This window comes from Beta vulgaris, chromosome 5, assembly GCF_026745355.1.
Source record: "Beta vulgaris subsp. vulgaris cultivar EL10 chromosome 5, EL10.2, whole genome shotgun sequence".
Classification (NCBI taxonomy): Eukaryota; Viridiplantae; Streptophyta; class Magnoliopsida; order Caryophyllales; family Amaranthaceae; genus Beta; species Beta vulgaris.
In genome coordinates this window covers 3778113-3794272 of record NC_079206.1, presented here as the reverse complement: position 1 = coordinate 3794272, position 16160 = coordinate 3778113, and the positions used below count along the sequence as shown (strand labels likewise).

The window sequence follows — 16160 nt, the reverse complement described above, 5'->3', positions numbered from 1 at the left end:
TTAGTACTTACTTCTCTCTATCTCCTTCTTCATTACATGCAAAGTTATTAAAATCGCGATTGAAATATTGAAATCTTACGATTTTACGATTCAAAATATGGTAAACGATTTGGTTCATGATTCTAGAAGATTCTATATATTTCTTTTTGACTAGCGAAAATCTCGCAAATTCAAATCATGCTAAAAAGCATATAATAGATATATATTGTTAGGTATTGCGAATATAGTTGGTAAACAACTATTTTTCTCAATTTTTAGGTCTTTTAACTTATAATTTTATCACATTCAATGAAGATTGAGTGCAATATTTTTTCATACGTGTTTGTACAATTAGATTTTACGAGTCGATTCTAAAGGTGGTTTCCAATTCAAAGTAAAATCTCGATTTTAACAACTTTTTACATGTGTTCTTCTTTTTCTCTCTTCTCCTAAATCCCCGTGTCAAAACCTTATGATTCATGTAAAACGAAATGAATGAAGTACATGAAATCATATATATGGTCTCATCTACATCACAATCCATCTAAATTCTTACACAACCAAAAAAAAGCAAGGCCTTATTGGTATGATATTGGATTGTAACTACGTAATAAAATCTCAAATACTTTTTCCGTTTCATAATACTCGCTATATTTTTTATTGTGGGAAGTTTCACATTACTTGCTACACTTCTTTTTTGAGCAATAAATTCTCTCTATCTCTCTCCGCTTATATATATAACGGGTCCTTTTTCTTTTAACTCTCTACCTCTTTCTTCTCCAAAAATTGTCTAAGAGTCTATGAATTGAGAAATGTAGCGAGTAATATGAAACGGATGAAGTATACAAAGATCATTGGAAAATAAAAAGGAGGTGCGGTCCCAACCCACAAGCTAGAGAGGGGGAAGAAAGACTAAAAAGAAGGGATGGGTGGAAAAACTTTAATAGAGGGAGGTATTGTTATTGGTATTGGTAAGGAGTAAGGAGCCAAAGGAGGGTGTTTTAATTGAAATTAGTTGGAAACTTTGGACCACTTCATCTCATCTTCTCTACAGCCTCTAATTATGGGAACCATATTTTCCACAAGCAGGGCATCTATTCCATTTCCCATTTTCACCCTTCTCTTCTTCTGCTCATATTTTCTCTCTCCTACTAAATCAAAACCCCAAAAATAAATAAAAAGAATCACTGTGTTTGACATTATGAGTTTCTGAATATAACTCACAGGAACCCTTTTACAGAGGTTAGGATTTAGGAAGAGGTTGCGCCAGAAAAACCTGAAAAAGCCTGGGGAAGCTAAGGTCTTTTATAGGAGGGTGATAACTTAACTTTTGGGGATTTGTGCACCCAAATCAACTAACCCTTCCATATCATCACACATTCATACTAGCTAGAGTACTACTTATTTCATATACTACTATTTTCATAGGATATATTTTATGATAATTGGCTCTCAATAATATAATACCAACTATAGTCTAGATGTGCTAAATATTCTGTATTATGTTATTTGCTCTCCATAGCACCAACTATCGACATATATACTCGTGTTAAATAGCATTTTCTGGTGATTTGGAAGGGTATTTTAGGAAAAATTATTAACTCTCAATGATACTGAGAAAGAAATCCCATTGAGGATTCAAAAAAGTTTGTGATATTGAGAGCACAAATATGTCGATAGTTGATCAAACTATTCCGTAAAATATTTTTTTCAATCATTGGCATACTATTTAGCACATTATGTCGATAGTTGGTCCAATGTAGCAAATAGGTGGATACGTATTATTTAGCATATACCAACGATAGTTGATATTATGGAGAGCCACTTTTCCGACTTTCTTAATGTGAAGTTACATGATATGATTACTAATATATTTGCATCATGACCATATTTTTATTTTACACGATTTAATATTTCCCAGCATGTTTCTTAATACGTGCCACATATCGATCTTGAGAACATGTTAATGCACTATTTTAATTGTTAATATCTTTAATCATTGATCAATAAAACTTTTAAAATTTGATATTTTATAATTACCTATTGAGCCTATAATCCAACAACATATTATATAATAATAATTTCATTTTTTATATTGGCATAATGAAGTCAATGTTAATATATGGATGGTGTAAATTTTTCAATATTACATAAATTGAGAAAGGAAGATAGTAAATAATTTTATCACAAGCTAGATACATGTTGAATTTTTTTTCTTGCATTTCAAGATGATTATTAATCTTTTAGTTAGATAAGTTGTGGACTATAAGGCCAAAATTATTGGTGTAAATTTTATATACTCCATTTGATTTGAATAAATGCAACATTTCAATTTTTAGGGTCCATAATACATAGTATTTTTATTTAAACATATATAACTTTAATGATGTATAAAAGTCGATATCTTAAAAATATACATGAAATAAAACTAATAACATCCCAAATGATGATATATACTCCTTTTGTTTTTAATTAGTTGTTTCACTTTTTTTTGATAGAATTAGTTGTTTCACTTTGACTTTTGCATTATACATAGAAGCCACTTTGTTTTCTTAATTATTTGTATACTAGTATATGAAAACAAATATTATCATGTAAGATTGTATTGGATTAGTTTGTCTATGAAAATAGATATTATCATGTAAGATTGTATTGGATTAGTTTGTCTCAACATAAATTTTTTTAATATCATCAACTTTTTATTAATTTTACTAATTGATATTTAACAAGATTTTAATTATCAACATTGTGGATCAGTGAGTATAAAAGTCAGAGAGAAACAACTAAATAAAAACAAAGGAAAGGTAAAGTTTCATATATTAGTAAAACAAATCAATCTTCATACAATTTAACCATAAGAGGTTAGATGCTACATTATTTATAGAGGGAGGGAAGGACTGATAGAGAGCTTTTGGGCAAAAGTGTACTAGCTAGGTAAAAGTGTAGAACAGTAGAAGTGCTATTATTATTGCATAATGCATACATGTCCTATATACAAGGCAAAGCGAGAATGAGGGAGTGAAAGGGTGGTAAGCTCTTTCATCTTTCACCCACATGTTGTGGGTTCGATTCTCATCAGGAGGTTTGAGGAGTTTTGGGGTAGATTGTATTTAGGTCCCCTGTGAGAGGGCGTTAATGTAATTTATCTTACCAATTTTTTTAAAAAATATATACAAGGCAAAGTAATGATAAATTTACTTAGTACAAATTGTAGCTATTGCATATATGTCTTATTTTAGTTTGAAATTAAAGTCTTGTATAGCTGGTTATTAAAATTTGAGATATAATTAAATAAGGACGAGTATATATGAAGCTACTATATCTTCTGAATCATATATAAGAAAAGTGATGAGCCATCCTTTGCTATCTTATAAGTAGTAAGTTCTAACAAAGGAGTATGCAACAAATTAATGTTGCGAGAACATGTAAGTTAGTACTTATTATTGTGATCCTATGTGAGAGCAGATTAGGGGAATTTCTTATTATCACGGAGTTTCTGAAAGTGTCATTCCAAAAAACATACTTATTATTGTAAGTTTGTAACCTCGATATGTATAATAATTTTAAAGTTAGAGAAAGAATTTATTAGGATGTGTTGTTATCGGCAGAGGACAATATCATACAAATTATAAAGGTGAAAAGTTCATATATGTTACTATAAAAACTATATGATATAACATGTTTTGTGAAAGTTTTTCATTTAATACCCATTTCTTAACAAAGTACAAGCTACCAAAAGAGTAGAAAAACTTGAGATCATCCATATGTAATTTACTACACATATCAAACAAAGTTCATATAAACTTTTCCCTTATTAAATTCCATGTCCAAAGATAATATATTAATTGAGGTGATTTTAATTACAGATCAAAGAGGACCAATTTAATTTTAGGATGTTTTTTGTCAGATGAAGATTGACCCACAAATACAATGGCCTCAATACAAAGACAGAATTCAACTTAAGGAGTGGGGTAAAATAAGGGTTTGTTTGTCTGAATATCCCTTTTTTCACTTTCTCTCTCTATCTCTAACCTTAATTCCTAGGTTGAGTCTTTCATATCTTACCATGTAAGGTCTTTTAAAAGAGAGAAAAAATAACTACTCTTTTACATAAAACATACACAAACAAACACAGTACATCTTCTTCTTCTTCCTGTTTTTTCTCTCTCTATTTTTTTTTTAATTTTCTCTCTCCATAATCAAAGAACAAAAAAAACTTGAAGTTGCTCCACCAAAATCTAAAGGTACCCACCACAACCATCAACACTCTTTTCTCTACTTCTGGCAACCGTTAACATTTCCATCCTTTCTTCTCCCTTCCAAACAAGGCAAACTCATTAAAGATCAAAACTTTGCATTTTTCTTTTGTAAAATTTTTTAAAAAAAGCTACTTTTTTTTTTTTTTTTTGAGATTTCAAGAGCATATTTTTCTTGGGATTTTATTATTCTAAGGTATTTTGGGAGGTGGGTTATAAGTGGCAGAGTGATCTCCCAGAAAAAAGGGGGAAAAAATAAGCTAGTTGCCAAAAAAAAAATTTAAAGTTGGATTTTTTTTTTTGGGTGATATCTTGTATGTATAAATGGCTGCTCATCATCATCATCATCATCAATTATTGGAAGAGAAATCATCAAGGGAAAGTAACAACAACATGATGGTATCATCTTCTTCATCAAGCTTTTGTTACTCAGATGTTGTTCCTCATTTAGCAGGAGTTAGCAATCATCATCATCATCATCATCTTCAAAGTTTTGATTCAAACCCTGAAATATACAACTTAACTAGTGGTATAGAAATGATAGGGTTTCAACCAAAACCTCCTAACAATAATATTAATAATAACAATAACAATACTCACCATCATCATGATGATGATGATCATAATGAGGTTCAAAATCCTAATGATCATCTTATTGTAGCACAACAACAACATCATCAACATCAAAATCAAGAAATGGGTTTTATGGATGAATCTTCTTTAAGGCCATGTGTGTTCTCTTGTGAAGGTAATGAGAGGCCTAGTCAAGGTTTATCACTTTCTCTCTCCTCCTCTAATCCTTCCACTATTAGCCTTCAATCCTTTGAGTTAAGACATAGTTTTCATCAAAGATTCAATCTTTCTTCGCCTTCGTCGAATTCTAGAGATGGGTTTTTGGGTAAGTCTCAATCTTTTCATCAACATGAACAACATGATCAGCAACAACCACAACAACAACAACAACAACAAATTTTTCTTGGGAAAAGTATTGTTAATGGAAGTGCTAGTAGTAGTAATAGTATGAGTTTGCAGTTTGAGTTAATGAGGAATTCAAAGTACATGGGACCCACTCAAGAGTTGCTGATTGAGTTCTGCAACCTTGGAACAAAGCAAAATTCTGATGAATCACAAAGGAAAAAGCAGCCATTGAAGAAGAACAAAGAACAATGGGAGTTTGAAGAAGGTGAAGAAGATGGTGATCATAACAATAATAATAATAATACTAATAATGCAAGTAGTAGTTCTTCTTCAAGAAATGCTAATACTAACCCATCATTGTATGGTGTTAGTTTATTGGAATTGCAAAAGAGGAAGACAAAGTTGCTTGCCATGTTGGAAGAGGTATATATTTATTGCTTTTTTAACTTATTATTATTATTATTATTATTTCATGCAAATAGTTTTTTTTTTCTCTATTTCACTCCTTTTTTTGAGCATAAAATTTGCTAAAAACTTCCCTTTTGTTTATAATTCACCATTTTGCTTTCACATCAAAAAAAGATCAAGAAAATTATAATAAAAATTGTAGAAAGAAAGGAAAAAGAGAAGAACTTTATAATCTAACTAACTAGATGGTTGAGTTTATTATATTGTGGGTCATCATTCATCAAAAAGAACAAAAAAAATAGAATAAAAAAAAAACTAGAAATTTGTGAACTAATTAGGCGACTCCTAATTAATGCTCACAATCACATGTAGGTGACAATTCAGGGACTTCATTTAATTGTTTCCATAGAAACCTCTATATCTTACATACACTTCCAATTTTTTTGATCTAATGGAAGTGATTTTTACCATATGTAAATGAATGATCTTATGAATCTTTTTCTCCTATTTTCTTGGGGGTGTTTTTGTTTACCTAGTTGGACAGAAGATACAAGAACTACTGTGAACAAATGAAGGGTGTAGTGTCTTCATTTGAGGCTGTGGCGGGTCCGAGGGCGGCGAATGTGTACTCTGCCTTAGCCTCCAAGGCAATGTCAAGGCATTTCAGGTGTCTAAGAGATTCAATTGTAACTCAGATTAAAGCAACAAAGAAGGCAATGGGAGAAAAGGATTCAAATAATGCAACCATTCTAGGTACAACAAGGGGTGAAACTCCAAGACTTAGAATTTTAGACCAAAATTTGAGGCAACAAAGAGCTTATCAACAAATGACTATGATGGAGAGCCATCCATGGAGACCTCAAAGAGGCTTGCCTGAGCGTTCTGTTTCGATCCTTCGTGCTTGGCTCTTCGAGCATTTCCTCCATCCGTATGTCTTCTCTGTCTCATCTATTGTTCGTTCTGTCTGTCCATCTGTATATACGAGCTCCCCTCTTGTGAGTTATGATCTAGAGTAGACTCCATTTTTGTGTCGTGCGTGCATGGTTAGGTTGACAGATTAGATCATGAAAATTTCAATATTCATGGTATGTTGAGCATCAAAGTTTTCTTCAAAATGGTATAGCATAATATGTAAAACACTCTAGCTAAAATTCCCAATAGTAGCTTGTGTAGCTCAATCATTCTTATTTACAAACAAACTACGTACCACATGGCTTTTGTTAGTTTTTGCCTCAAATCCTTGCAAGATTCCAAGTAGCTTGCTTTGTTCTTATTTGATCGTTTTTTTGTCATGTTTTCATCAATCATATTTGTTCACTTCCCCATCTTTTGAGGTCCCATCTTCCTTTTTATACCTTTCAAAAGAACCATCCTAAAAAATTTCCACTCAAAAGAAAAAAAAAAGTATGAAGTTAAAGTGATCAATACTAATATTATTCCAATGGAATCAATTCTGCAACTCTGAATTGAACTCACATGTTTTCCATTTATGAATCTTTCCCTTCTTAGGTACCCAAGCGACGTCGATAAGCATATCTTAGCACGCCAAACAGGTCTTACAAGAAGCCAGGTAATCAAGATTTCTAATTACAATGCAATGTTTATAACAATAATAACAATATAAGACATTTTAGCTTAGCTTAGTGATGATGATGATGAATATGGTACCTTGCTAATTGGTTTGATTAGTCAACAATCTAAGCATGTTTTGTTTAGGATAATGATATTGATTTTAAGTGTTTTTATATGATGGGTAGGTGTCTAATTGGTTTATTAATGCAAGAGTGAGACTATGGAAACCAATGGTGGAGCAAATGTACTTAGAAGAGACCAAAGAGCAGCAAGACAAGAACATGGGGTCATCTTCAGATGGTACAGATCATCAACTATCTTGTACTGATCATCTTGGTGGCATTCTACCACCACCACCACCACCTCAAGATCAAAAGCCGGACCCTGATCAACTCATTCGAATTGATCCAGGGTCTCTCTCCTCCATTGTCAACACCACTACCACCACCACCACCACCACCTCGAGTCGAGATGATCCTCAAAATAGGATTAATCATCACTTACAATTTCAACAAAGTAGCCAATTTATTGGTAGGGTTGAAGGTTTTGGTTCAATGGACCATTTGGATTTTCCATCTTCTTCATCATACAACAACCAACAAAACCACCATGCAACACCTTTTGGTAGTAATACCAATGACCAAAATGACAATAATACCCCTCACCAAACCTTTGGTGGTGGTAACAATAATGTGTCATTAACATTAGGGTTGCAACAGCATGATGGTAATGGAGTAAGCTTAGCATTTTCGCCTGCTTCACAAACAGCTTCTCTCTTTTATCCAAGAGATCACATGGATGATTGTCAACAAGTTCATCATCAATACTCTCTTTTGGATGGAGATCAAGGACAAAATTTACCTTACAGGAACTTAATGGGTGCACAAGTACTTCAAGATTTCGCTTAATTATATTAATCATCATTGATTAATTTTAAGCTAAGTGAGATCACCATGAACCAAAGATTATTATTATTCATGATATATAATTCGTTTGAGGTTTTACTTAGTTTGTAAGGAATATTATAGGTATTAGATCAAGTACTAATTAAGCTAAAATAGGTAGTATATGTATAGTACTCCATGATTAATCATACATGCATAAATAGCTAAACAATGGAAGGTGGATTTGATGGGGAGTAGTGATCATGGAATATGTTGGTGCATGCATGATAAAGATGTTGTAGTTTTTTCTATTTTGCTTTTTCATTGTTTTGGGAAATTTTTGGTGGTTTAATTAGGGGGTCTAAAACGTTATTCCTATGCTATAATTTGCTTCAAGGGGAAAAAATATTCAAAATAGAGAAAATTATACATGTAGCTTTTTTATTTATTTGTTAGAAGCCGGTATATTTTGTTATGCTTGTATTTCTTTTTCTTGCTATGGAGTGTAGGTTTTCATTTTATTTTTTTGGACCTCTTTCGAGAATGTCGTGATAAGATGAATTTTCTATGGACTTTCCTCGCACAAAGTCACTCGCCCAATGCCTAACAAGCTCTAGACCCTCAGTGCATGTTTTCATTTGGATCAATAGTGTAGTAAATTAATGCAAGAATTCATTCATATACATGAAATTTGGTAATATTTGTTCCCCGTTTTGGAAAGATTCTGCTATGAATTTTGCTTTTAACTTGTTCTATATGTTTATTGTCTTTTTCCTGCCACCCCAAAAAAAAGGAAAAACCCTTTGGCTCAAGGAACTTATGATGGGGGCCACTATAGGGTGATTGAACCATTTGTGGCTCAAGTTTAGATGGGTATTTGGCGACTTTCATGAGACCTTATCTATAGATGACTTTCATAATAAAGAAAGGTACTTTGCAATTTGATTGGCAATTTTAAGTTTGAAAGATTAAACCGACGAAATTTTTCTATGATAGTAGAAAATAGATGCATCTTTTTGATGTGGACCATGTTTTCTTATCATTCTCATCTAAGACAGCTAGATCTCTTAGTATTGCAATTCTTTTGGTTGGACAAATTTTAGAGCAGTTGATGTCTCAATTTTCAGCTGTTGAAATTGCCCTCCAACAACTTCTCCAAAATGTTTGGATAAGATGCTTGAAGTTTAATTTTTATAGGTGAATAAGATGTTTGAAGTTTAACTATCTGTGTGATTAAAACATATTATCAATAATAGTGTTAGGGATTAAGAGGTCCATAGATACTAGCACTGCTAGCAGAAGCCCAACAAACATAAATACAGAATGAACACAAGATGATTTATGTGCAAAAATCCCTCCTCAATTAGGTAAAAAATCACAGCTACTATACTATCATTAACGAAGAGAGTTACAACAATATATATGTCCACACCAACTATTTAGACTCATGGGTTGGTGTAAACAACCTCCAACAAACTCATTTTCGGCTTCTCGATCACCATAGAACATCTATGGATGCTACACAAATCACTACGTGAACCAGTACACGAACCAAGAGGACTTTCGACACAAGACAACTCTCGTCTTGTACGCCGCTACAACCAACGGGACACGCCGTCCGACTACCGCACAAAATACATTAGACTTTATGGACAAGTCACAAACCACATGCCTGGAGGAGACGCTTCCCCTCCGGCCGAAGCCCCCACACACTTTGAGCTCTCTCACGGCTCCTTTCTCTTAAGCACTCTTGAGCTTCTTCCTTCATTTTGAGCTGCTTACTCACTTTAATGCTTCTCCTCTATAAATAGAAGTCTTCCAACCCTAATTCAACTTTATGATAGGAAAGTACATCTCACAAATCTTATCATAATATATTTCTTTAATACAATTAGGATACTACTACTACTACTTTCTTAATCAATTAGGAGTGTATATAATGAAAATCTAATCCTTACCTAAAACTCTACCAAAAAATATTATCCTAAAATATTTAGGATATACTCCCTCCGTCCTCTATTAGTTTATCCCTTTCTTTGGGGCACATTTGCCGAGATACTAATTTGAACCTTAATATCTCTAATTTTCGATAAGCAAAAATTACAAAAAGTTGATATTTGGATAATACACATTGAGACGAATCCAACAAGATCTCACATGACTATATTTTTCCTTAAATACAAATTACAAAAGATAGTCAAAGTCATGTATGTGAATAGTGTCAAAAGTCAAAAGGGGTAAACTAATAAAAGACGGAGGGAGTACATCACAATATTCTAAAAGATTAGGATGCATCAAAGATGAGATCTTGAGCTACGCATGCATGAAACTTGCTAACTTCAAACTTCGCTACGTATAGTGACTGATCTCTTACTTGGTCCACATGCTGGTCCATCGTCACAAAACTCACATAAAAGTGTACATCTTTGCTTCTTCGTGGGCTTTTAGTCAACAAATAGCTTATCTTTGCAATTAAAAAAAACAATAGGATTATCAGATGAATACATATACATTTATAAGAGATTTGTATGAATAATTCTAACTATCACCCTTCTTGTTTGAAGAATTTCAACTATCTATTAACTTAACAGAGTCACAACTCACAATGTCAAGGAAGTCTTTCTAAATCATCCGTATGACTTGTTACCTGTTAAACATATTAAGGAAAAAGGTAAGTGTTGAAATCTCAAAAGAGAAAGATAGAGTAATCCTAAAGAAGTACAAATGAATTTCCTTAACATGTTTAGCAAGTTATACTTGGATTTCAATCTTTATTTCAGCTCACTAATTTTTCTAACAAATATGATCTCGAAATACAAAAAGAAAGGAAAATAGGTAAAAAGATAAAGATAAGAGAGCTTGAAAAAAAAAATATGAAATTTATGCTGATCTAAAAGAGTCGGTCTTATCAAAAAAACAACAAACAGGTAGTAATTATCAATGGGTTTAGTTAAAAAAAAAGGCTTCAAGAACAAAAAGTAGTGGATGGGCCTAAGGCAGTAAGGCTACTAGTCTTCGCTCGACTATAAAAAGAAATTCAAGTTATTTTTTTGTCGTTACTTATTTTTGACTCATTTTTTTTTTAGGGGAAAAGCTCTAAAGATTTTTATTAACCAACATCAAGTTCCGTCAAGGTTAAAATACTCTGGTATCGTTTGGTTGCATTTGGGAAGTTGATCTTCCCATGAAATTTCACTTCCTAGGAAGTAAGCAAAATTGTTTGGTAGGCTATGGGAAGATGGAATTCCCATGGGAAGTGGCATTTACCTAGGGAGGATTAGGTAAGCAACTTCCCCCATTGTGTGGGAAGTAGAACTTCCTAGGAAGTTCCACTTCCTATGCTCTAGTTAAACAAACAACTTCTTATATTTGCACTTCCTAGGAACTTGCAATTCCTATATAATTGGATGTCAACCAAACAACACCTCTAAAGATTTTTATTAACCAACATCAAGTTCCGTCAAGGTTAAAATACCTAACTGAACATCATCAACAAAAACTTGCTCCACCCCATTAGAAGGGTTAACGCGAGCAAGCAAATGAGCTACAATATTCCCTCCCCTCTTAACATGATAAATAGAAAAATCTGCAAAAGTAGAACTGAGCATAACAATATCTTCCACAACCAAATCCAGTGGGGAACGTCCATAGTGTTGTTGTTTTATAGCCGTCAACAAGTTATATGCGTCACATTCTAGCTCCACCTTCGGACATCCAGCCGTTTGAGCCTCCTGAAAACTAAACTTTGCGGCCATGGCTTCCGCCATTGCCACACTCCACCTTGCCCGATGTACAGCAGCCCGTACCACCTGGCCTTGAGCATCTCTAATAATCACCGCGACTCCCACTGCATTATCATCCAGCAAGGCTGCATCAGAGTTAACTCGCACCCACCCCTCACTAGGAGGTACCCAGCTAGCTCGTGAGATTACAGGCAGCGTTGTAAGTTGTCCTTGAGTCTTAGTAGAATAGTTAGCAAAATTATGCACCAATTTTAGGAAACCCACCGCACTAACCTCAACATTACTCCATGGTTCGTAATGCACAACAAAATTATGGTGAGACCACGCAGCCCAAGCAAGGGCCATGCACGACAACAGCCCGTCTTTTCCATTCTTGAACGCAGCCAAACAAATAAGTCAATAAATGAGGTTGTCGGAGCATCAACTCGATAGTGAGCAAATGGAGAGTTTTTCCATATGGGTTGCTAGATAGCAGTGGAAGATTGCATGAACAATAGTCTCCCTCTCTCCAAGACAATGGCCACATTCACCGTCCTCAATAATATGTCTCTCACGTAACCTATCCTTAGTAGCAAGAGCCCCCGAACAGGCGTGCCACACAAAGTGGCTCAATTTAGGAGGGGTCCCAAGTTCCAAATCGCTCGCCACAAATCACTCCTGTCTCCACCAAAATGATCCATCCATCCCTCAACGTGGTCGAGCCTCCCTAGCCAATATCCAGATTTTGTTGAGTAAATCCCATCCATATTAGGCCACCAAAAATGAATATCCCTCGGCTTTCTATAAATGAGTAATAAGTAAAGAAATAGCCTTTAATTTTCAAAGGTAAGTGGTAAGCCGTATTATCAATCTCTGTACAATATTTTTTTTATTTTTAAAACCAAAGGAAGCTCAACTTAAATTAATAAACCAGATTCAGTACAACCCTTCAAAGTACAAACATGATCAACATGAAAAGACAACCTAAAACTGGAAGCAAAAGTACCACAATCTCTGTACAATATGGTACACTTCTACTATAAATCGCATAAACTTAAGAACCTAAACCAACTAAACGAATAACCTTGCAATATTTTAGATCTGTCATCTGCTCATTAGTCTCAGTTCACCAACAACCACTTCACATTCAGTCCAAAGAACAAGATTGTGGCCCATGAATCTTAACCCACGAAGCTGATAATCAATCCCTTTGCTCAATTCAGTTAACCTTTTTGTAAAAGAAGGCCCTGAGGTTCAATTCTCTTACCAAACCTCTACAAAGCACAAATCTTACCACGAACACTCCTATCATAATAATCCTCAAAACCTGAACAAACATATCAATACTAATGTTCGGTTCTTTTACCTGTAAGAACTAAAGCTGTAAGAAAATTAAGTTTTGTTCTGTTTCAATATTTTTAGATTAATAAATTTAATTAAGTCTAGTTAAGTTCATGTTAGTTGCAATACATTCGAGTCAAGGCTACCCAAGTTTATACTTTCTTTGTTCTGAAATAAATGAAACACTTCTTTTAAGAATTTCTCACGTGAAAGAGATTTGATAAATAGGTCACTCACCAAAAGAATTTTATTATTTTAAGTTCCACCGTTATAAACTATTACTACACATCACTATAATACAAAAGGGACAAACTCAAGACATGTACAAATGTACAATATAAATGCATCAAAACATGATATTGAAAAACACTGACACCATTATTTCACCCAGGCATCTCCATTTTGAGCCGCGAGTTTTGCCCAACCATCCACTATTTCATTTGTTTCTCTATATTGAAACTGAAAATCAACCTCCTTTATTATCGATAATAAATTATGCAACTTGTTACAATAAAACTGTAAGCCCCAAGGCATTCTTCTCTATTTCTCACCCATATTAAAGCATTTCTCGAGTCGGATTGAATCAAGAGTGTTTTCGCCTTTAAAATTTCTTCACTAGCATAAATCTCTATTCTTTAGGGCCGGGCGAATATTATTGCAATAAACTCTGCTTCATTTGAGTACTTTACTCCAATATTGTTGGATTATGCTCCAAAATTAGTCAAATAGTTTTCTTAATAGTTAGGATTAGTTGCTAATAATTAGTTAGTGGGTTAACAAGTAGTGGCCTAGATAATGGTCTAGTTAGTGGGATAGCAAGTAGTGGGCTACATATAGTGGACATGTTATTATCAGTAGTGCTTTGTATGCCTATTTAAAGGTTGTTTTGTTTATTCATTAAGTGAGTACATGAAAAATATATAAAAATGTAGTTTTTTTAATTCTCTCAAAAATTTTCTTTTTTCTCCTCTAAAAATTCTACAAATATAAAAAGAGAAAACACATGCAGTTCTTCCATTTTTCATCCACCAATTCCAGCATGGCATCATTTCCAATTCCATTTGAGTACACTCTTTGGTGGAGGTGACCAAAACGGAGGAAATGTTTTAATTACAATAAATTCGGCTAAGGCCTAAGGGTGAATAACAATAACTCCAAAGAAGTGGACTTCATATAGAATGAAGATTGCTCAAGTAGAGGAAAAAAATGGTCAAGTGCTGAGACAAAGGTGGGAAGATGATATGATATGATATGATATGATTAGTTTTTTCCAACGCTGAGTTGAGTGAATTAGATGTACATCGAACTAGGGGAGGAGGATAAACTTGTTGCTGATATAAATGAACTTGTTTATGTTGACAGATCATATTCATCTCTTATAATTGTTGCCTGAAGACTCTAATACATGATGAAGGCACAAGACTGTATGATATGTGGCTCAAGAGTTTGTACTTAAGTTTTTAACTTAATGCTTCATTTGATAGGTGGTAGTGGTAATATATACTTCGTTTTTTTAATAGTTACAACATTTTAACATTTATATACTTATCAATATACAACTTTGACGGTTAATATATTTATTTGAGTAAATTTTAAAAAGTTTAAATTTTATAAATATATATTGAGATAAATCAATGCTAAATATTAGTCACAAATTCTTGATTAAAGAGAATACATAAATATGTGAAAAATAAGTTTCATGTTCAATATACTTCCTCCGTTTCTAAACAAGTGCAACATTTGCATAGTGTTTACTATTCACAGTTTAAACTTTAATTAGCTTTAGTGATTTACATTTTACGTGTTAATGTTTGTTCATAGACAACGCACATGAGTTTGGGCACGGTGTTGTGGAAGCTGAAGAAGTTCATAAGGTCGGGCTTTAGGAGGGAAGAAAAAAATACTGACCAAGTGGGCTGATACATGTGGATTGTGGAATGGTGAGTTTTTACTTTTCCGAATTTAAGCAGATTAGTGAATTGCATTGGCCCAGAGAAAAATGGTGCACAATAGTTGAATGGGTCCAAATGAGCACTAAAAATTCAAATATTGTCTCATTGATGGATCCTAAAATAGATCCTCATTTTCATTTGTCCTTACCAAAGAACTAGGGAATAGCAAGAATTTTCTTTATGAAAGGATAAGAATTGGAGTAGGATCACATAAAAATATCTTCTTACATGAAAAATGAGAATAAATCTCAACCACATAATTAAATTAGAGTTACAACCCTTGTTTATTAGAATTATACCTCCAAAAAACTTCCAGCCCAAAAAAAAATTAGCGCGTAAAATCCATTTTCATTTCTCATATAAGTATTAAAGTATGCATTCTCATATGAATTTACTTATAATATATATATTTTTTATAAAGAAAGTAATAATAATTAATAGGAGCTAGTAGATATTGACCCAACAGGCCAACACATCTTTCGACGTGAATTTAATCCAAAATGAGCTATTTAGGTTAAAATTTGCAAGCTCTGCTAACATTTGAAAAATAGCATCCGCTAAGTGAGGGGCTCCATTTTCAAAATCATCGCTAATTAAAGAAATTATAATAGATTACCCTTACTCCCAACACTACTTAACCCGCTTTTGGAACCTCGTAATTTGTCTAAAGTACGTCTATAGGAGGATCTTAGTTGGGGTTGATAGGAGTCTGGCTCCCGATAATTTTTTGGCGTATTAGATATCATAGATATTTTGTATCAAATATTATATAAAATCTTGTTACATACTAGTAAAAGATTCAATTTAAATATAGTGGTTGTTTAGTATATAGGAAATTATGTAGGCAATAGAAATTCTCATGACTTTATGATTTGCGTAGTTGTTTCGTTGACAAGAAGTAGGGAATATGAGAGCAATAATAATTCATGGAAAATTGAAATTTCCTCAAGACGTGGAACCCCCCTCCCCTTGGTCACTTAAAATTCTCATATCAATTCATGAAAATTACAAATTTCTTGATATTAACCAACCATATTATCTCCATTTTCTAGGAATTACATAAAGAAAATAACTTCCTAGAAAATGGAACTTTCCTAGGAATTACTATTTTTTAGCCTAAGATCCGCC

The 16160-nt window shown here is 33.3% G+C and overlaps 1 protein-coding gene across 1 annotated transcript; it reads left to right on the top strand.

The window, feature by feature from the left end:
- Positions 1-3945: 3945 nt before the first annotated feature.
- LOC104892258 (homeobox protein BEL1 homolog) lies at positions 3946-8464 on the top strand. Its single transcript, XM_010678133.4, has 4 exons — positions 3946-5576; positions 6098-6489; positions 7071-7131; positions 7319-8464. The coding sequence occupies exons 1-4, from the start codon at positions 4560-4562 to the stop codon at positions 8039-8041; spliced, it is 2193 nt and encodes a 730-aa protein (XP_010676435.2). The 5' UTR covers positions 3946-4559; the 3' UTR covers positions 8042-8464.
- Positions 8465-16160: the final 7696 nt, after the last annotated feature.